Genomic DNA, 24,238 nt, shown 5'->3' with positions numbered 1-24,238 from the left:
TTTTTGCTCTCCAAGATAACAATCTCGCCTTTCACACATTCTTAAACACTCCCAGAACCTTCGCCCCTCCCCCACCTTGTGACTCACTTCCACTTCCATGGTGCCATCCACTGCTAAGTCTACTCCCAGATATCTAAAACACTTCACTTCCTCCAGTTCTCCATTCAAACTTACCTCTCAATTGACTTGTCCCTCAACCTTACTGACCCTAACCTTGCTCTTATTCACATTTACTTTCAGCTTTTTTCTTTCACACACTTTACCAAACTCAGTTACCAACTTTGTAGTTTCTCACTCGAATCAGCCACCAGCGCTGTATCATCAGCAAACAACAAATGACACTTTCCAAGCCCTCTCATCCACAAGAGATAGCAAATTTGCCCCTCTCTCCAAAACCCTTGCATTCACCTCCCTAACAACCCCATCCATAAACAAATTAAACAACCATGGAGACATCACGCACTACTGCTGCAAACCAACATTCACTGGGAACCAATCACTTTCCTCTCTTCCTACTTGTACACATGCCTTACATCCTTGATAAAAACTTTTCACTGCTTCTAGCAACTTATCTCCCACACCATATACTCTTAATACCTTCCACAGAGCACCTCTATCAATTCTATCATATGCCTTCTCCAGATCCATAAATGCTACATACAAATAGATCTGTTTTTCTAAGTCTTTCTCACATACATTCTTCAAAGCAAGCACCTGATCCACACATCCTCTACCACTTCTGAAACCACACTGCTCTTCCCCAATCCGATGCTCTGTACATGCCTTTACCCTCTCAATCAATACCCTCCCATATAATATCCCAGGAATACTCAGGCCCCGATCCCTCAAAATATTTTTCACTCCATCCTTCCACCTCCAATTTGGTTTCCCACTTCTCGTTCCCTCTACCTCAGACACATATATCCTCTTTGTCAATCTTTCCTCTCATTCTCTCCATGTGACCAAACCATTTCAATACATCCTCTTCTGGCTGCAGTGAAAGGGTTAAAAGTTAATATCTGACACTCAATCTCCCAATTTTGTTGGATGGTATTCTCCCAAAAAGAAGGTACAGTTTGTAAATAGGTTCAGGCCTGTCTAATGAGCTGTGGCTGTAAAACAGCTTTCAAGTACAAAGACATCAAAAAGATTGTGAAACTTTAATGTACTAACCTTAAAGTTCCATAAAACCAGTTGTGAATCTAAAAAGATTGTGAAACTTTGAAGTACTAACCTTAAAGTTCCATAAAACCAGTTGTGAATCTGCTCCACAAGTTGAGATGGCTGTGCAATGAGACTTATCACCTGAGTATATTCCAATGCCAGTGATGGTGTTCTGATGAACTGTAGCCAAAGTAGTGTCTGACTGGTCTGAACGGGCTGTGCGGTCAAGGGACTGGAACTTTTTCATGGCACTGTAGATACACAACAATTGATATTATCTAAATTTCAATTAAAATTAAGAATCTGTAAACTGAGAGGCAAACCTCAAAAATGTCAATTAAGCAAAAATATAAAAGATTATATTAAAGAGTTTTACATAAAATAAATGGATAGAGGAATCTGAATCTTTCAGCATGTTAAAAAATTACCACTTTATCGCTTACTCAGAGGCAACTGTCTTACTAGATATATACTGTACAAAGAAATGCTAACATAACTAAAATTATCTGGAAAACTTACACATGGATTTTGTTATTCATATCATATAAAAGCAATATTTCAGTAAAGATGAATTACATTTAGAAGGTAAATTTTTTAAAGTATTTCTTTTATTGACTAACAGCATAAGATGACACTGATTAAAATTCACAAGGGGAAGTTATCCATCAGAACGTGCAGATGAAAAGAAAACAGTTAAACAGATCAGTCTTCTGTTTATAAGAAAAGTTAACAGGTCTTTATCCTCAAATAACAAAATTCCACAAAATGTTAAAAAAAATTCTTGATAGACAGTATTACCAACTGCAATATAAGAAGGCTTGATAATATCATTTCAGAATACAAGACATAAGATATACAAAAGATCTACACCAACTGATGATATTAAGTGTGCAATACAACTTATATAAGATCCATATGAGCAACATCTAAGATCTATCACCAATGCTATACGAGTAGCTTTGCTACAAGGTCTCACAAGCATGAAGAAATCTTTCCTAGTAATTCAAATTCCCAATGAAAATAAAACTTTTATTGGCTCCATCATTTAGCTTCAATATTTAAGTCTGTGGGACCAAATCATTTGGGGATCATGCACCAATCTGTTTTCAATGCTGGGAATCTCATACACAATATAAACTATTTGTGCTGAGCTATTATTTTGAAAGGTGCAAAGAACCCAACAATACTATAACCCTGTCTAATTCATAATAAGCTTGCAAGTCATGAAATGTTTCCATTTCTCATCTTAAAACATGCAGGATAGATAGTTTGAAGGAATCTTCTGTTTGAGTAGACGTGATACAAAAGTAGGCAGAGAAACACATTTTCAATAGTGTTCTAGAATCAGTTCCTTATTAGGTGCCCAAGTCAACCAAATATTAGAGGCATTCAAAAGAGTGATGCAGTATATATCCAGAAGTTATGACAAGAGGCAACTGATTTACCTTTGCCAACAAACACTAGAGAGAATTTAAGACAATGTCTTTAGTACAGATAACTGCGCTGTAAGTATGGCACAAATACCACAGCTATTACCTGAGGTATATAGAGCAGAAAAATAAAAGAAGCATACACATAAGAGGAAACCCTTTGAAAAATTCAGTTTCTAAAAAGACATTCCATTTTAAAATAGGAATAGGGTAAAGGAGCATTTCCATAACACAAATCAGATTTTTTTTGGTTTGATGACTTTTTTTTTCTAATTATCTACAGCGCATCAACATTTTATAGTCTACTCAGAATTTTCAAATTTTACATTATCCTTCAACTGATATCACTGGTCAACAAAAGTTAACTTTTTTGTCCCAAACTAAAATAGGTAGGCCTTATAGTACTTTTTAGACTGGATTCGAATCTGTTTTTAGATTTTTTTTCTATCAGGTATGGTTTTAAGTGATAGAGCAGATCAATTTTAGAATAAATGTATATTACTCTTTCATTAATAAAGCTGGTATTACACTTCAAAAACTTCCCTCTAAAATGTAGAAGTGTACAATATTTGGCTATATTTAGCCTTGGGTAGATCCCTCCTTAGTGTCTAGCAGTAATCTGCCAACATACAGGGGCTTCACTATCCTGGGTACCACTTTTCCATGTCCAAAATGTTGGTGAAATCTTTTGCCATGCTCATCAATGACTGCCCCAAGACTTTATGTGAAAAGTCCAAGTGCAAGTCCAAAAAGTGAATTTTCAGACTCCTAATGCACTGCATAGCTTTAATAATATGAAGTTAAAAGATCTTTTACAACATTACAGTGATTCCCAAAAAAAATCTTTGCAAATTCACTTAAATGACAGCCATGCAGTTTTTACTTCATTTAGCTCTTCACTGAATTTTCATCTCCAAGCAGTTCCCTGATCTGTGGTCCTTCAAAAATACCCTCGATTTTTGCATCACTGATTCTGGGAACTTATTCCTCAAATATGAATCCATGGCCAATTTCATTCATACCTTTGACAAAGGTCTTTGTCAACTCAAGCTTAATATGCAAAGGAGGCAGATAAATTTTCTCATGATAAACAAGAGGAAGATTGATGACATTCTTCAATGGAGTCAGTGATGTTCGTTTTGGCCTCACTTTCTTTACATAATGAATTTTCTTGTCCCGGCTGTCCAACTCATACGATTCTTTCATGTTAGCTGCATGAGCCAGAGGAACAGAGGGGAACTTATTCCTGTAGTGGAGTAGAACCGCTCTCAAGCTTACTTCTGATGAGTCAATAGACAAGTGCCACTCATGTGTTATATTCTTGGCCAAGTGCCTCCACAACAGAATGAACATCATTGCAAAACACAAGACCATCTTCAAGGGAAAAAAATTCTTTGAAAATGACATACAATCATGATAAAAACAATCTTTGAAAATGACATACAATCATGATAAAAACAAACTTTAGTTTCATTCTGGAGAAGATTCCAGCCCTTTAACCAGGAACCCAAAAGTTTTTCTTGCTTCTTAAACATTTAATTCACAGATGAGATCATTAAGATCTTGACTCAGCAAATGTGGTTCACTTGAAGAACAGCTTGCTTCAAATGTTGGCAGTGTCCTCTACTTGGTCTACTTTCTCATCACCAGAAACATCGTCACTCAGTGTCATTTTTCTGGGAGGCTTTGGCACAGGAAGCTCCTGACTGTGAGGTATTGACCTCATAGCAGTTGGTAAATTAGGATATTTAACAGTATGCTTGGCTTATGATGTTATACCGTTTATATTTGTCAGGCAGAATTAGCAATCCAAAGTGTGATCATTGGGTTCTCTCCACGTCATAGGAATGGCAAAGGGCATATAGTGTGACCCTTCTGCAATATGGATGTCAATTCACCGCAGATATAGCAGAAAGAATTTGGACTATTTACACAGTTTCTTGGCATTATAATAGTGGATGGAGTATCAATACAACACCTGAATACACAAAAGCAAAATCTTTCAACAGAGTGGACAAGATACTGTTTATACATTAAGTTCTATCTAGCCTGCAAGTGACAGAGAACTGCAACTATGGGCACTGTTTGAATTTTCCAACATTTCCAGTCATGTTTCTGCAGACCCCTGGTGACTCATTCATCCAGGCTTGTGCTTTCAAAAAGAAGCTATTGCACTTCACAAACAATGAAAATAGCTGTGTTTGTTTAACTTTTTGTTTCAAATGCTCCGTAGAGCATTGGTACATATATACTGTGCCTAATATGCAAGTATGCTGGAAAAAAAATTATGGGTGACAGAAATTCTGAAAACATATTTGGATTCAAAATGCAAAAATAAATAACATATTATTTTTTTCCATGGGACAAAATCTTTGTTGACCAGTGTAATTTTCCATTTCTGTATTGGTTCCCTCCTTTACTTCTACATTTTTTCTCTCAGGTTTTGCAGAGGAAACTTTCTTCCTTTGCAAAACATTTCTGAAGATTTTGCAATACATTTCTGAAGATTAAGCACTTTCCTAATTTTTAAATCTGAGCTAAGCCACTGCAGAGCATTATTTTAGCAAATGTCTTGAGCATGCTTCCGAGTTTCTGACGGTAAGATAATCTTATACATTAAATGACGGTAAGACAGTCTTATACATTGAATGTTTAGAGAAAGAATCTGCTGTCTGTAAAATACTAAAGACAGTATGTATAATATAATACAGATGGAGATGGGCATGAGAAACACTTGTCAGGTAAGTGGATAACTAATAGGAAGATAAAAGTAAACATTTGTAGTCAAAAGTTAATCAAAGTTTAGTGACTACATAATTGTTTCTGTTTAACTTCATATTCTTAGAAAAAGCTGAGAAGAGTACAGGATATAGAACTTCAGAGGAGCTTTGACTTTCTCTGAGGAAGACCTGGAAAGCAGAAAGTTGGCATACCGAGTTCATTAGAAATAGTTTAAATCAGTCCAGTGACCTGATTAGAAAAAAATTTCATTTGGGATATGTATATAAAGTACTGGATGCTTATAGGTAACTAAACTCTTATAACATAAACTAGGGAGTGTGCAAAGCATGTTTTACATAGAGAAACATAGCATCTAGCATTAACTTTTACAGTTTTCCAATTAAATAGTCATTCCTTGCTACATTAAAAGGATTGTTTTTTGGCATTCATTCTAACATCAATGAATTCACTCCACTTCCTGGACTATCTAAGAAGTCAAACCACTGCTTATGGCTTGTTTATATAATGCAATATTCACAATAGCTACACATAAAAAGATTACATTTCTACACTAAATTATTTCTGTTCCAAAGAAGTGAATATAACATACTAGATCTGAGAATCATAGTTAAAAAATTTCCATAAAGTAAGCATTTTCCCATATTCAAAACAAGGTGCCATTTATATTTCCCAAATATTTATTGCAAACAGATTTTTTAACATACAAGTGTCAAATGATCCAAGAGAAATGCTAAAACTCAAGAATTTGTTTTTTGTTAGGCTGTTACATATGCAAAGCAATTGCCATTTACCTGCACCATACATTATTAAACATTAAGAGAAAATAATTTCAATAAACTTAAATGAGGAATGTCATTAGGGTAAATATGAAAAAACTATGAAGCTTGAATCTTAATAAATTAATTAAGTGTATGAGTAATCTATCAATAAATGACATGCCCGAAAGCCCATGCATGGGTCCAACTGAAAACAATGAATCTCAAGAGGCTTAAAAATTGGATTGAAGAATTGGTTAGAGAGAGGTGTAACACCTGGCCAGCCTATACACATGCATTATGAATCTAGTCAGGTTTACCCTATTACTGCCCAGTCAGTTTATTATTGCCAATAGATGAGAAATTGTGAACGAGTGGATGAGAGGGATTAACTTGCTAATTGGTACAATAGTCACTGGGAAACTTCTCACTCCAAAGGAGTCCAATTTTTCCAGCTTCTGCTTGTAGCACACCTTAAGAGCTGAAGGAGCTCCATACAAGGGATCCTGGGATTATATAAGTGTATGAAAGAACAATAATAATGATATATATGTAAGTGGTCATCCACTCTGTCAAAAGCAAATACAACAAAGCTGCAAACCTCACAAAACAACACTCAAAATAATAAATGGCTGCCTAGCAACTCAACAATTTCACAATGAAACAAAACAGCTGCAATTCAAACAATACAAAACACTCCTTTCAGTGTTGGCCTAGCAGCAAAAACTTCACAATAAAACAAAGATTTTCCTAATAATCTCAACATGTTCTGCACTCAATTCTTTGCAATAGCACTAGACCCTTCTAAAAAAAAAAAACCACTCCATGACCAACCACTAATCCCTAAGAATTAGTTAAAAACTAATCCAATCCTCACACTTTAGAAACCTTTATTCACAGGAAACAACCCCCCCAAAAAAAAAAGTGAAGCACTAAAGAACCATTCTTCTAATCCAAGCTTCAACAGCTACCTTCCAGACATACAATCAACAGAACGTAAAAGTCCTTGAACATATGCAGGTTACTCTTTCCCATCTGTGCTCTGGATAATAATCGTTTATCCAACATTACTCTTTCCCATCTGTGCTCTGGACAATAATCGCTGCTCCAACATTACTCTTTCCCATCTGTGCTCTGAACATTAATCGCTGCTCCAATATTACTAACAGTTTCAACATAAGACCCTTTGTGCTCACAATGAACTCAAAAGTGCCTGTACCTTAGAACATGCATTTTTCTTTGTAAAATAAGTCACTGACTCCCATGTCCCAGCAAACACACAAAAAATGCCATTCTTGATGATAAAGTCTTCTTTAATCTGTTGAGTGCTTTAGAAAATGAATCAGAATCAACTGGTGTAAGTTCACTCCCGGAATTGCACTTCATGCTGCAAACTATTCCTTGAAACAATGGCTGTTTCAGTTGAAGTAAAGATGGAGAGCTGTTGCAAAAAACATTTCTTCCTAATAACACATCAGCATCAGGATGAGAATAAACAACTGTCTATCTATGAGGAACACAATCTTGTAGTCCTCTGGCAACCCAACCTTCTACACAGACAATGAGCCTCAACCAGTGGTCATCTGCTTCATAATCTAAGCCTGTTTAAAAGCTCTGTAAATCACAGGCAACATTGTATGCCTTTTAGGGCAGGAGGATGAGAACTCTTGCCTACCACAAATAAATCATACTTGTTTGTGACAGCCAACTTTTCACATGCACACACACACAGTCACCCAATTTTTGCTTCTATCACACCAAACACAGTAAGTTCATCTCCTGTAGTAAGCATGTTTCTGGAATGCACCATCAGAAGAGTCCAGCCTCATCCACATTGCAGATCAGTTCCGAAGTACAGATTTCATCTTTCACAAACTCAAGAAACTCATCAACATACTTTTTAGTTTCTTGTTTGTGTGCCAAAGGTTTTTCAAAACATTTTGTGGTACTGTATGTCACAACAAATTTACGCAACTATCCAGATCATAAAACACTAATTTTGAATTCCACATGAAACTATTAGGCTTTTTCACACAACAGTGGCCCATAAACAGATACTCATTCACTGCATGATTTAAACCATTCATACACAAGCCTATCAAAATCAACTGGAGGAACATAATTTTGTAGTCCTCTGGCAACCCAACATTTCAACACAGATGAATCTCCATCACAGTGTTCAGCTGGTTAGTCAATTCCCAACACATGTGCATGACTCTTTCCTATCTATGCACTGCCTTTTGACTGGCAAAATCCTAATCAGATTCATTTTGTAGATAACCTTAACAGTTTTTCTCACTGCCTTTTGATATCATATATACTGTACTCATGTTAACAATACTGTAAGACTCACTCAGGTAACATGCCAATGAACTCTTACAAAATGTACAATATTTGCACAATGGTTAGTTCAATATTCTTCTCTTTGCAACAGTTCACCCATTACTATCATTTGCATGCCTTTTGGATCACATAAGGGCAGAATTAATGAAAATATCACAAAACTAACAGATAATCACAGAGCTTTACTGCCATGCATTAGACTGTAAAATTATAAAAAAGCATTAATATGAGCTATGGCAACACACAGTAAACATAACAACCAACTCTAGAAGCTCATACTACTTAATGGTAATCTTGAAAGAACTGAATTATGTAATTTGGAAGTTTATGAATTTTAGAATTACAGTTTTTTGAAATTCTAACTCTGCTGTGTACTGTTTGTGAACAACAATTACTAATCATTATCTTGGGCATAGTGTTGGCTCGCATAAGGCAAATGGGTGCCTGGGACATGATGAATACTTCCCTGTAGCATGACTTTCCACTATACAATTCAGAAGCCTTGACTAAGAAAGGACTGTCAAAGATATCTTTCAAGCTCTGTTAAATACAGAAAACAAGCAGAGAAGAGCTGGCTGTGCCAGTAATGTTGGTAATTTGTCACTGCTTTGCCTGCATGTCTATCTCACAGTTAAACTGGAATACATACACTATGATAGAACAACTGAATTCTAAGAAATGTATATATAAAAGATCTGATCATGAAGCTACAAGCTTCTTTTCTGAATTTGATAGGAATAAACTGACCATACTGGGTAGGGGACATACTTCCTAAACAAAGATAAACCTTTACTAGATTACAAGCATAGTGGCCTTCCTAATTTAGTGGCAAGCTTTCCCATTTTTTTTATCATTGTTGAGATTATTTTTCATATCCAGTGTTCCAGCTCTTATATTTCAGACAGCTGTCATTTACCAAAATTCAGTGAAGTAAAAGAAATCTTTAAAGGATACAAGGAAGTGGTAATGCAGCATGAATGTGGCCAAAGACAGGAATTATCAATCACAGAAAAGGCAATTTCTTTACTTACCACATGGCAGCATTTTCAAAGGGTAAGATGTCCACAACCTGGTTGCTAATTACATACTACTGAAACTGATACTCTCATAAACAGTGGTTTGACGGGACCCTATTTTAAATGTATACTGTCCTCTCCATGCACGTACTTAACTGATTAGTAAGTACCAGTGATGCGAGTCATGAAAATACTACGATCTTAGTTGGATAACAGAAACATTTACTATAACATTCAAATTAGTTAAATTTCCCATAGTAAATTGCCTAACACACATCTAACTGTTACGAACATAAACTTGATCTTAATAAAAAAAAAAGAATTCTGAGCATGGTTAAAAATACATACCTCTTGACATTCTACACAGGTACCTTTACCTACATCACATGGCAATAAAATTTTCCCACTTACTATTTCAACAGCAAATATATCTCAACTAAAATTCCTTAAAACCTCAAATCTAGATATCTACTTCTCTTAAAAAAAATACTAACATTTTAACTTTCTGCCAGACAGCCCCTTCTATAGGACTTTTGCAACATTCAGGAAGCCAGCCACATCGAGTGGGTAGGACCAAAGGTAAAAACGAGTGGTAATGTGTGTGTGTGTATTTCAAGGGGTGAGCACAGGACAAATGAGGAGTGTCTTCAGCGTAGAAATTGCATCTTAGGTATGAGGAGTCACTGTGATATGTTGAAAAATTACTTGTAATGCTAAAGAGACACGTGGTGTTCAGAATGCAGATGTGAAAGGTTAACTCATTCACGTCTGGAGACTGTATTTTCAAACAGGTGAATTCCAAGTGGGATGGTGTTTTCAATTGCTAGAGGGGCACTTTCTTGTGTTTGTCTGGTCATTCCAGTGTTTTTGTGTTTTGTAAATGTTGTGTTTATTGAGAGTGGGGGGATCTGTAAGTTCCTGAACTGAGGCAAAGATAAGTATTTTATCTCTATTTTATTTAAGGGTTGCTTCTTAGTTATGAAGTGGTTTAGGTGGATTCTGAGCATAATGAGGTGGGCTACTTTTTTAATTTTTTTTTTTCATTGTGAAGGTAGTGAATGTTTGTTCTAATTATATGCTATAATATGGCCCATCATAAAACAAATGACAATGCTAATACTTAAGTCATCATTAGCTACATTTAATTGATTTATCATACAACGTAGAACCAAAGTTCAACTAAACATTCTGATTCTTCACCTCAAACCTAGTTTGTTATACAGTGACTCATCATAAAAGTATACTCCTCAAGTCGTCTTTAGCTAAATTTTGCTGATTAATAGTGCAACTTAGAAACAAAGTGCCACTTCATAAACACTCTCAATCTTCACCTCAGACCTTATGACTGAGGATACTGGAACCAACACTTGCTATACTGTACATTACTTCATTAAGTATACACCACAGTATGAGAGCCATACTGAGACATTATCTCCAGGATTTTTTTTTTTTTTGCCTATTACACAATTACTTCTGGTGAATGGATATTCCTATATGGTTTTACAGACCAATACAATGTGTAGATGTGCATATGCTGAATGTCTGCAGTTAAACCAGTATATGAGAAAAAGTTTAACCCAAAAGATGAAGAGCTAGTTTATTTAGGCAAAATGTTCTAATGCATGTGTCACCATGAGGCCCAGAAAGAGGCCATTCTTACAAACAAAATCAGTTAAATATGTGACAGCCAACTGTATGACCTATTATCAACAGAGCACCAGTATTACACTTTATATGCCAAAAAACAATACTCTTAATACACACAACACACAATTGCTAATTTAGAAACTGGACCTTTCTATCTGGTTTTCACTAAGTGAACCATATGTTTTACAATTAGCTTACCAATTTTCTTACCTTTCAATGGGATTCACTTCTCTGAACAAAGAAAAATTTAGTTTCTCAGTACATATGTATTGTTTACTGCATATACAGGTAGCTAAAAATATATATTCCAAATTAATAATTTTTGTACAAGTTTACTTTGGTAAATACAAAGAAATTCTAGAAAAAAAAAAATGTGTATACTGTGGAAAAAATCTGTCCAATTTCTCAGAACACTCAAAGTCTCCATCAGCATCTACTGACACAAATCATATACAGTAGTATCTACTTTTACATAATTGCCTTAATTCAATTATCTATACACATACAGATTCAAATGCATTCTCACTACAAACAGACATAAAACACAAATACACTGCAACAAACTGACAGGTTTGCATGCACACATTAACATATATACACACACCAAACTATTTAATCCAACTTGCTACATTCCCCTGAAATAAAGTAGCAGCCATTCCCAGCTAAGTACTTTCTTTAGCAGAATGTTATTAAGATATTTATCAGTATCAACTACCAAATATGTACATGTAAAAATATAAGTAACAAAATAACACTGAATATGGTCAACTGAGGCATCCTTGCTACTACAAAATACATCTATTTCATGAATACTGCCAAGGAAGTTCTGATGTATTACCCTAAATGCTACTTTTATCCTGTGTAAGATTCTGAAAAAATTATCTAAATATGCAAACTAAAGACACTTTAATTCAATGCTCTCAGTATTTATTAAGTTTCAAAAACTTTCTTTTTCATGTCATATATGAGCTTAAGCAATTACTGTCATCTACATCAAGAACAAAAATAACATCATATTAACTTTTATCTTTTTACTTCATAACACTTGTTTTTAAAGCTACCTTCTTACAACTGCAGTTATTCAGTCTGCTAAAATATTACCTTGATTCATATACTGCTATTCTCTACAGATGATTACACAAGCTCAAATCTACATCCCTCAAACAGCCAGTCATCCCTTTTTGAATAAAATATCTCACCTTTACCAAAATTTTCTCCATTCTATGATTACTTAATCGAAGTTATAGTTCAGTAAAACAATAAAACAGATGAAAGAAAACCATAATCTGTTGAATGATGAACTGCATTCTATTTCCTAGCACTACCTCGCAGGGGGAGGGGGGATGCTATTTCATGTGTGGTGGGTGGCAACAGGAATGAATAAAGGGAGCAAGTTTGAATTATGTGCATGCATGTGTATATATGTATATGTCTGTGTATGTATATATATGTATACAATAAAATGTATAGGTATGTATATACATGTGTCACAACCACTCCCAGATGCTTAACACAACCCACCTCCTTCAGGTTCTCTATGTTCAAAGTTACACTCAACCAACCTATTTCATTTCACTGCTGAACTTAATAACCTTACTTTTATTCTGATTAACATTCCATTATCTTCTGCGCTGCTTCACCAGTTTCTCACAACCACTGCAAAATCATCAATAAACAGCAAATAACTCACACTAACCCTTAATAGACTCAAGACCTACCTCTCTCCCTCTCTAAGACTTACATCACACTAAACAGTCATGGTTACATCACACATCCCTACCACACACATGTAACCACCAACCCTTCTCTCTTCCTTTATATTCACCTCTCCCACCTTAGTGTGAAAGCACCAGCAACTAAGCCTTTAAGGAAAAATCTTCATGTTGTTCCTTCTTTTGGTTTTAATTCTAGAAACAGATAATGCCAAAAGGGAGGACTTCTAGTCTCCCTCCCCCACTTCCCTTAATTGCCCCCAAGAACTTGCAAGTGATAAGTAAACCAGAATTGTTTTCCCCTATCCACATGGATAAATAACAATAATAAAAACAAATGATGAAAAACATTATAATATTGCCTTACCTAAGGCTGCCAGTCTCCTTCTTCTGTGCCACATCCAATTTGGTAACAAAAGTCAATTTTCCAGTGTCATCCACAGAATATAACATTGGACAACACCCATGGCCCTTGAAAAAATAATGCAACTATAACTTCTATCATTACTATTACCAATGTTATTACTGTCAACATTATCAATTTGCATACAAACATCCAGTTACCTTGCCATTTTGTGTACTAAATACTGCACTTCTTCAGCATATGATTAATAATCAGGCTTATGACATACTCATCAGAAACAGCCCTTTGTGCCAGCATTACATGTTCCATAAAACTCCATGACATGGCTTACTCTCCCTATATCTGATTAATCTGGTTCCTAACTTGCCACTGCTATCACTCATTTAACACTAATTTCTTTATTCATTCTTATGTACAACAAGCAATATTGGGGGATACAGACAGACCTCTTTTACAGTTGTTCCCCTTAGAGCTGTTTCATTAAAACTGTTGTATGCAATTCTTTCTTTGTGGGAAAAAAAAAAATGTCATTCAGTTCAAAAGTTCTACCTAAAATATTTGCAATACACAGCCAATGGGAATGGCACGTATTAATCAGCTTTTAGCCAATAAGCACCTTGGGTGCTCTCTTGGTGACCATGTTCACTGCATTATGGTCATTTAATGTATTTTTTCTTATTTTTGTGTGCACAAGAAGGCCATAATATGTGAAAAAGGCACACCAGGGTTAATGTAGGTGATGTGGGCGAGCATTCAAGGAAAAGCAACAATCTGAATGTGAAAAATATACATAAGATTTTTTTTTATTATCATTATCATTAATCACCATTTCCAGCATTAGCGAGGTAGTGCCAGGAAACAGATGAAGAATGGCCCATCCACTCATATACACGTATATATTTTCCTATGCTGATCCTTTCGGGAACTCCCTCAAACAGTTGGCCATAGCACAAGTCTCAATAATTGGTGAATTCCTGGGCTGCTTCTCAGCCTTAAGTGTCTCACCCTTAACAGGCTACTAGTAGAAGGGAACTTGTGCAGTTTCCAGTGGCTCCTACCAAATGTACATATTGACTACTACTTAATGTATCTACCTGCATGGGTGAGTTTTCTTTTTATCACTAAAAACTATTGTTAACTTCCATAATTCAATACATTATATGTGTACATTCATCATTTGTGGTGTTAAAAGTTATGAAGCCCTTACTTATCATTTATAGGATGGCAACAGGGCTGCTCCACTGGAGCCATTTTATGATTACTTAGTTTTACACTTTTTGGGTTATAGTTCTTTAACCAGGAACACATTCCCAGCACCAATAGAGATCTGTTTATAACAAAATTGATTTAAAAGGTAATAGTTACTGTACTTACCACTGCTACCAATGAGTTGAGTGAAACCCAGGTCACAGCCGTAAAAGGTAAATATTCTGTTTTCAGTTGGGTTTTAGCCATTTCCTTGCCAGCATCAGCTACAGTGAGGCTTGAGTCATGCCCAACCCAACAGACACGATTACCATCACCATTGAAACTGACACTATGCACCCAACCACCTGACCACAGACAAAAAATATGATGTTATTTAAGGTCTCAGAAAGTTTTTCACATTTTGATTTTAACTTTTACAACGTTGCTTTTGAAAAGTTGCACAACTGAGGTTCAAACATAGAATGTACATGGAGTGTCACTACACTAGCTGACAGTGTGCTTTATGATATTCACAAAAGAAGAAGGAAATAAGCAGGGAAATCAACTAGACCTACTTTCATATGGCAGACTTTTCTGAGAATATTAGTGTAGACCCTAAGGGCTTCCCATATGACTCACATATTTGGAGGGACATACACACACATCATATGCATAACACTTTTAAAACCTGCATCAAACTGGCATCACTTTTAAAAAAGTGCCAACAACCCATTCTCTCCTAATTACCACATTAAGCTTATGTTGTCCACATGCTCTCCCTGAACCACCAAATCAATCCTTTTTGTCTTCATGCTTCTAAACTGCAAAAGACTTTATTACTGGTGTGTACTTCATTAATAAAAAGATAGTTGGAGAGAGAGAATGGCTCCTTGCAAAGGACCATCTTGACAGTGTGAAGAAAGAGTACATTCCCCTCAAACAACTGGTAGTCAATGAAGGAACCTTGATTCTTTCTCCATATTAGGGGCAATTTCCAATATATTACAGAAAAATTAAGTGACACTAAAACTGTCAGGTGGTATGTATGCAAGATAACAATGATTTCTCTCAAAAACACATTGATATAGAAATAAAAGTTCATACCTGAACTGCAAAACCAAAAATACTGGATAACAGGAAGTTCAAAACATTTTGTTTATACACTTTCCTCCCAGAAAAATGCAGTGTTCATATGGATATGGAAAGGGAATTAACAGTGACAGGAAGGTTGCTACAAAGACAATATTGTTTTTCATTTGACAACCATAGTTTTCCCAAGCTGCATTTACAAGTATGATAAGGATAAAAATATGTATTATCTGTGCCAACAAACACAGATTTAAGATTACAAAATTTGAAAATAAAATTAGTATGCTTACCTCCTCCAGTAGAGTTAGAGAACTCTGTCATCAACTGTCCTAGAGGCATCTTAGCACCCCAAGGGGTTGGGGTTGGCTTTGGTTCTATGTCTTTAATCCATGCTGAGAAGATACGCACCTGTCAATAAAAAAAATTATACATTTATCTAAACAGAATAAAAGTGACAGCTGATCTCAGAAGCCTTTCAATTCTATGAATCCAAATCAAATAAACCTCTCATCTTCCAATGTGGGCAAATTCAAAGCCTTTAGTCTCTCCCCAAAACTCAGCACTTAATTCTGATACTGTGGCAACTCTACTGCCCTCCTCTGGATCATCTCTATTATCTCTCTGTGCTTCTTCAGGTGTGATAACCAGAACTTGGAAGCATGATCTACTTTTGGCCTTATGTACAATAAGAACATTTTACTACAATATTTCCCTATCTAAATACTTGAAAGCTATTCTAATAACTGCCAGATGATAGCGTGTCTCCCTTACTATTCTCAGATTATGATAGTCTGGCAACAGGTTAGGGACAAAGTTGACTCCCCCCACCCATTGTTTTTCATACACAAATGCTTCTTTCATCTTAGCAGGGAAGCATTAGGAACTGGTGAACAATGGCTTCATTTGCATACATCCATATTCTTGCCCTCATTTATATTGCACCAACACCAAAGCCTACCATCTCCTGTCAAGCCCTACAGACTCTTCCATAGTTGCCTTCTCCATTCTCCACTTCTTATGCCCTGATTCAGCAATGAAGATGAGAGAAAGAGAGAGAGAGAGAGAGAGAGAGAGAGAGAGAGAGAGAGAGAGAGAGAGAGAGAGAGAGAGAGAGAATTTTTCATACATATCCACTACTTCCCGCATTAGGAAGGTAGTGTAAGGAACGGATGACCAAGCCTCATAGGGGAAAAATCCTCACTTGGGGCCTAGTAAGGATTTTCCCTCTAAGGCTCAGTCCTCTTTTCTTCACACTTATGTGGGAAATGGCAAATATGTATAAAAAAAATATGGAGGCGTCAAAAGTTCTGGGATCAATGAAGAATGTGTTGAAAAAGAGAACATTATCTCAGAACAAAATGGGTATGTTTGAAGGGATAGTAGTTCCAACAATATTACATGGTTGCCAAGCATGGGCTATGGATAGAGTTGTACTGAGGAAGGTGGATGTGTTGGAAATGAAATGTTTGAGAACAATATGTGGTGTGAGGTGGTTTGATCAAGTAAGTAACGAAAGGATAAGAGAGATGTCTGGTAATAAAAAGAGTGTCGTAGAGAGAGCAGAAGAGGGTTACTGAAATGGTTTGGTCATATGGAGGGAATGAGTGAGGAAAGATTGACAAAGAAGATATATGTGTCAGAGGTGGGGGGAACAAGGAGAAGCAGGAGACAAAATTGGAGGTGGAAGGATGGAGTGAAAAAGATTTTGAGCAATCGGGGCCTGAACATACAGGAGGGTGAAAGGCATGCAAGGAATAGAGTGAATTGGAACAATGTGGTATACCGGGGTCAACGTGCTGTCAATGGATTGAACCAGGGCATGTGAAACATCTGGGGTAAACCATGGAAAGTTTTGTGGGGCCTGGATGTGGAAAGGGAGCTGTGGTTTCGGTGCATTACACATGACAGCTAGAGACTGAGTGTGAATGAATGTGGCCTTTGTTGTCTTTTCCTAGTCCTACCTTGTGCATATGCAGGGGAGGGGGGGTGTCATTTCACGTGTGGCGGGGTGGCGGCAGGAATGGATGAAAGTAGCATGTATGAATATGTACATGGGTATATATGTATATATCTCATAGAACATACAAAGCTCCAACAGCCAGGATCGAACCTGGGACCCCTTGTGCAAGAGGCAGGCATGCTAACCGCTAGGCTAAGGGACTGTATAATAGGAAACAACTATTCGAAATACTAAGTACTCGAATACCCTTCGTCTCACAATGGTGCGAGCTCATATACACTTTATTCGTATTCATATAACTCCGCGTTGTACAGTCAGGTTTGGTAAAACGCTATCAGCTGGCTATGTGTTCTGTTCGGAAACAACTGATAGACCCCGTTGCTCACCATTGTGAGACGAAGGGTATTCGAGTACTTAGTATTTCAAATAGTTGTTTCCTATTATATAGTCCCTTAGCCTAGCGGTTAGCATGCCTGCCTCTTGCACAAGGGGTCCCAGGTTCGATCCTGGCTGTTGGAGCTTTGTATGTTCTATGAAGGTGCGCGTTCATATACACTTTATTCGTATTCATATAACTCCGCATTGTACGGTCAAGTTCGGTAAAACGCTATCAGCTGGCTATGTGTTCTGTTCGGAAACAACCGATATACCCCATTGCTCACCATTGTGAGACGAAGGGTATTCGAGTACTTAGTATTTCGAATAGTTGTTTCCCATTATACAGTCCCTTAGCCTAGCGGTTAGCATGCCTGCCTCTTGCACAAGGGGTCCCAGGTTCGATCCTGGCTGTTGGAGCTTTGTATGTTCTATGAAGGTGCGCGTTCATATACACTTTATTCGTATGTATATATCTGTGTATGTATATGTATGTATATGCAGAAATGTACAGGTATGTGTATGTGTGCATGGGCGTTTATGTATATACATGTGTATGTGGGTGGGTTGGGCAATTCTTTCGTCTGTTTCCTTGCGCTACCTCGCTAATGTGGGAGACAGTGTCAAGGTATAATAATAAAATATATATATTATATTTTTTTTTTTTTATTATACTTTGTCGCTGTCTCCCGCGTTTGCGAGGTAGCGCAAGGAAACAGACGAAAGAAATGGCCCAACCCCCCCCCATACACATGTATATACATACGTCCACACACGCAAATATACATACCTACACAGCTTTCCATGGTTTACCCCAGACGCTTCACATGCCTTGATTCAATCCACTGACAGCACGTCAACCCCGGTATACCACATCGCTCCAATTCACTCTATTCCTTGCCCTCCTTTCACCCTCCTGCATGTTCAGACCCCGATCACACAAAATCTTTTTCACTCCATCTTTCCACCTCCAATTTGGTCTACCTCTTCTCCTCGTTCCCTCCACCTCCAACACATATATCCTCTTGGTCAATCTTTCCTCACTCATTCTCTCCATGTGCCCAAACCACTTCAAAACACCCTCTTCTGCTCTCTCAACCACGCTCTTTTTATTTCCACACATCTCTCTTACCCTTACGTTACTCACTCGATCAAACCACCTCACACCACACATTGTCCTCAAACATCTCATTTCCAGCACATCCACCCTCCTGCGCACAACTCTATCCATAGCCCACGCCTCGCAACCATACAACATTGTTGGAACCACTATTCCTTCAAACATACCCATTTTTGCTTTCCGAGATAATGTTCTCGACTTCCACACATTCTTCAAGGCCCCCAGAATTTTTGCCCCCTTCCCCACCCTATGATCCACTTCCGCTTCCATGGTTCCATCCGCTGCCAGATCCACTCCCAGATATCTAAAACACTTTACTTCCTCCAGTTTTTCTCCATTCAAACTTACCTCCCAATTGACTTGCCCCTCAACCCTACTGTACCTAATTACCTTGCTCTTATTCACATTTACTCTTAACTTTCTTCTTTCACACACTTTACCAAACTCAGTCACCAGCTTCTGCAGTTTCTCACATGAATCAGCCACCAGCGCTGTATCATCAGCGAACAACAACTGACTCACTTCCCAAGCTCTCTCATCCCCAACAGACTTCATACTTGCCCCTCTTTCCGAAACTCTTGCATTCACCTCCCTAACAACCCCATCCATAAACAAATTAAACAACCATGTAGACATCACACACCCCTGCCGCAAACCTACATTCACTGAGAACCAATCACTTTCCTCTCTTCCTACACGTACACATGCCTTACATCCTCGATAAAAACTTTTCACTGCTTCTAACAACTTGCCTCCCACACCATATATTCTTAATACCTTCCACAGAGCATCTCTATCAACTCTATCATATGCCTTCTCCAGATCCATAAATGCTACATACAAATCCATTTGCTTTTCTAAGTATTTCTCACATACATTCTTCAAAGCAAACACCTGATCCACACATCCTCTACCACTTCTGAAACCACACTGCTCTTCCCCAATCTGATGCTCTGTACATGCCTTCACCCTCTCAATCAATACCCTCCCATATAATTTACCAGGAATACTCAACAAATTTATACCTCTGTAATTTGAGCACTCACTCTTATCCCCTTATATATATATATATATATATATATTTTTTTTTTTTTCATACTATTCGCCATTTCCCGCATTAGCGAGGTAGCGTTAAGAACAGAGGACTGGGCCTTTGAGGGAATATCCTCATATGGCCCCCTTCTCTGTTCCTTCTTTTGGAAAATAAAAAAAAAAAATGAGAGGGGAAGATTTCCAGCCCCCTGCTCCCTTCCCTTTTAGTCGCCTTCTACGACATGCAGGGAATACGTGGGAAGTATTCTTTCTCCCCTATATATATTTATATATTCATTCACTTTGCCCCGTCGCTGTCCCCCGCGCCAGCGAGGCAGCGCAAGGAAACAGACGAAAGTTTTGTGGGGCCTAGATGTGGAAAGGGAGCTGTCGTTTCAGTGCATTATACATGACAGCTAGAGACTAAGTGTGAACGAATGTGGCCTTTGTTGTCTTTTCTTAGTGCTACCTCACGCGCATGTTGGGGGAGGGGGTTGTCATTTCATGTGTGGCGGGGTGGCGACAGGAATGAATAAAAAGGCAGCAAGTATGAATTATGTACGTGTGTGTATATATATATATATATATATATATATATATATATATATATATATATATATATATATATTATCCCTGGGGATAGGGGAGAAAGAATACTTCCCATGTATTCCCTGCGTGTCGTAGAAGGCGACTAAAAGGGGAGGGAGCGGGTGGCTGGAAATCCTCCCCTCTCTTTTTTTTTTTTTTTTCCCAAAAGAAGGAACAGAGAAGGGGGCCAGGTGAGGATTTCCCCTCTAAGGCCCAGTCCTCTGTTCTTAACGCTACCTCGCAAATGCGGGAAATGGCGAATCGTATGAAAAAAAAAAAAATATATATATATATATATATATATATATATATATATATATATATATATATATATAGAATTTGATGAAAATAAATTACCTTGAAGTCAGCAGCCCCTGCAGCAAGAAGTATGTTATTGGGATGCCAGTCCAAGGTGGTGATGGTTGACCGAATTGGTTTCTTGATGTGCTTAGATACCCACCAATTATTTTCCTGCTCAAAGTAACACACCGATATCAGCCGTGCTCCTGATCCAACAGCAAACTTGTTCTCTGTGGAAATCAATACATCGTTATTTCAGGATTAAAATCCTCTCTGTCAACCTCCCATCACTCATTCTCATTGTAAGTCCAAACCATTTTAGCACACCCTCTTCAGCTCTCTTAACCTCACTCTTTTCTTATTACCACATTACACTTACCTAATTATAGCCATACATAAATATGTAAACATCATAGCTGAACCTTCTATAATTAATCAAACATAAAGATGGATTTAAAAAATCCAGCTTAAATTTCTAAAACCTATCACCAGTATCACTCACATACTTTAATTTACATCATAAAAAGATCAAGAGGCCTCTAAAAATTTTAACATAGAAGGATAATATTCCAGATCAATATTTCATTCTGACAGTAGACATCTGCGTGCTCTCTAATACAATTCTGTTTCTATCTATGTTCTCTTGCCAAGGCCAACCATATAATTCAGTTATGAAAACATAAAGGAACTATGGGATTAAAGCACACCCAGCTTACCTTGAACCTCATTAAACTTACTCATTCATACCTTAACCTTAATACAAGCCCTACTTTCTCTGCTTCCAACACTTTCTATGATGAACATTCTTAATCACTTTCTACAGCCCATTCTTTTGAACCCTCCTATATTGCAAAGCAAACCTACCTTCAACTTCAAACCACTTATCCATTCTTCCCTCTCTCCTAATAAAATACCTTCTTTATAGAAATCCTTCATTGGATCCAATATCTTCAGGGTAAAATTCAGCATGAACCTCCTATTTGCAAGAAGAAACAGTACAATGAATATTAAATGGGGGTTCCTTATCAAATATGACTAACATATACTAACCATTAGGGGACCACTTCACACAAGTGGCAGCACGGTTGATACGCAGAAGTACCAGAGTTGGATTCCACTTTCCATCTGGTCCACATGTCCATACATAAGCATTTCGATCCTTAAAAAAAGGTTGAAAACTCAGAATTCTTACATCTCTTTCCACTTCCTTTTTAACTATGGTTTTCTATGACCATTATGTTCAATTGAGCATTCATATCACTGCATTCCTTTTCCAGCTATCTGTATCTCTGATGCTTGTTCCCTCGAGGAACTCCCTCAAGTGGTGGCCATGCCAAAAGTCTTCACAGCTGGTGAACTCCAGTACCACTTCTGAGCCTTTTATGCCTCACCCTCAACAGGCCACTGGCATAGAGCAACTCTGGCACATTGTTTCCAGAAGCTCCTACCAGAAGTTTCTACTGATTATTTCTAATGTTCCAACCTACTACTACTACTTAATAATCCTGCCTAATGACCCTACCTACAACTTCTACCTAATTCTCTTACCATTTTGCCAAAAGGCAAGGCTACTACAGAGTGCTCACCATAGGAAAATCTAGAGTTACAAAGAATGAACTGTGTGAGTTAGATGTTGTCATTATGTGTGGCAAAGTCAGATTATTTTGTTTGTGGACAGAATGCTAGCAGCCTACATGTGGGTGAGGCAGAAAGAAAAGACAGCTACTTGGACCAGAGGAGTGCAACCTGATAACCAGTGAAGTGCTGGTTCACAAAGCAGCCATCACTAACCCTCCCAATACCCAGGAGAGTGGTATTTTTACCCTATTCAAATTAATTCATATTACTTACATATCAGGTAAATCAGCTTCGCTCTCTTTCTGTGCTAGCACTTAGCTTCACAGCAAAATAAGAATGCAAAACTTCCAAATAGACACTTTCTGCATTGTTGCTGGGTCTTTAACAATCAAAAATATGTACCCTTGTCTAGTGACTAACATAACACCAGGGTTAAATTCTACACATGAAAGCCTGATCTGAGAACTGTTAACTGAATATACAGCACAAATAATTGGAACATCATGTAACTTTGGAAAGTTTTGGAAAGAGGGGCAAGTATGAAGTCTGTTGGGGATGAGAGAGCTTGGGAAGTGAGTCAGTTGTTGTTCGCTGATGATACAGCGCTGGTGGCTGATTCATGTGAGAAACTGCAGAAGCTGGTGACTGAGTTTGGTAAAGTGTGTGAAAGAAGAAAGTTAAGAGTAAATGTGAATAAGAGCAAGGTTATTAGGTATAGTAGGGTTGAGGGTCAACTCAATTGGGAGGTAAGTTTGAATGGAGAAAAACTGGAGGAAGTAAAGTGTTTTAGATATCTGGGAGTGGATCTGGCAGCGGATGGAACCATGGAAGCGGAAGTGAATCATAGGGTGGGGGAGGGGGCGAAAATCCTGGGAGCCTTGAAGAATGTGTGGAAGTCGAGAACATTATCTCGGAAAGCAAAAATGGGTATGTTTGAAGGAATAGTGGTTCCAACAATGTTGTATGGTTGCGAGGCATGGGCTATGGATAGAGTTGTGCGCAGGAGGGTGGATGTGCTGGAAATGAGATGTTTGAGGACAATATGTGGTGTGAGGTGGTTTGATCGAGTAAGTGATGTAAGGGTAAGAGAGATGTGTGGAAATAAAAAGAGCGTGGTTGAGAGAGCAGAAGAGGGTGTTTTGAAATGGTTTGGGCACATGGAGAGAATGAGAGAGGAAAGATTGACCAAGAGGATATATGTGTCGGAGGTGGAGGGAACGAGGAGAAGTGGGAGACACAATTGGAGGTGGAAAGATGGAGTGAAAAAGATTTTGAATGATCGGGGCCTGAACATTCAGGAGGGTGAAAGGCGGGCTAGGAATAGAGTGATTTGGATCGATGTGGTATACCGGGGTCAACGTGCTGTCAATGGACTGAATCAGGGCATGTGAAGCGTCTGGGGTAAACCATGGAAAGTTGTGTGGGGCAAGGATGTGGAAAGGGAGCTGTGGTTTCGGGCATTATTGCATGACAGCTAGAGACTGAGTGTGAACGAATGGGGCCTTTGGTGTCTTTTCCTAGCGCTACCTCGCACACATGAGGGGGGAGGGGGATGTTATTCCATGTGTGGCGAGGTGGCGATGGGAATGAATAAAGGCAGACAGTGTGAATTGTGTGCATGTGTATATATGTATGTGTCTGTGTGTGTATATATATGTGTACTTTGAGATGTATGGGTACGTATATTTGCATGTGTGGACGTGTATGTATATACATGTGTATGGGGGTGGGTTGGGCCATTTCTTTCGTCTGTTTCCTTGTGCTACCTCGCAAACGCGGGAGACAGCGACAAAGCAAAATATATAATAAATATCATGTAACTTCAAACTACAGTA

The 24,238-nt window shown here is 37.8% G+C and overlaps 1 protein-coding gene across 2 annotated transcripts in view; it reads right to left on the bottom strand.

Annotated features, from left to right (window-relative positions):
- Arpc1 (Actin-related protein 2/3 complex, subunit 1A) overlaps nt 1-24,238 on the bottom strand; it is a 34,193-nt gene that overhangs the window by 4,276 nt on the left and 5,679 nt on the right. For both annotated transcript variants that reach the window (XM_071684373.1, XM_071684372.1), the window contains exons 4-9: nt 21,876-21,984; nt 20,883-21,055; nt 15,741-15,858; nt 14,548-14,726; nt 13,177-13,280; nt 1,235-1,415 (exon numbers count right to left, since the gene is read on the bottom strand). In XM_071684373.1, the coding sequence (XP_071540474.1) occupies nt 1,235-1,415; nt 13,177-13,280; nt 14,548-14,726; nt 15,741-15,858; nt 20,883-21,055; nt 21,876-21,984 (864 nt within the window). The remainder of the gene's footprint in view (nt 1-1,234; nt 1,416-13,176; nt 13,281-14,547; nt 14,727-15,740; nt 15,859-20,882; nt 21,056-21,875; nt 21,985-24,238) is intronic.

This window comes from Panulirus ornatus, chromosome 38, assembly GCF_036320965.1.
Source record: "Panulirus ornatus isolate Po-2019 chromosome 38, ASM3632096v1, whole genome shotgun sequence".
NCBI classification, from domain to species: Eukaryota; Metazoa; Arthropoda; class Malacostraca; order Decapoda; family Palinuridae; genus Panulirus; species Panulirus ornatus.
This window is presented reverse-complemented; position numbering and strand designations above follow the sequence as displayed.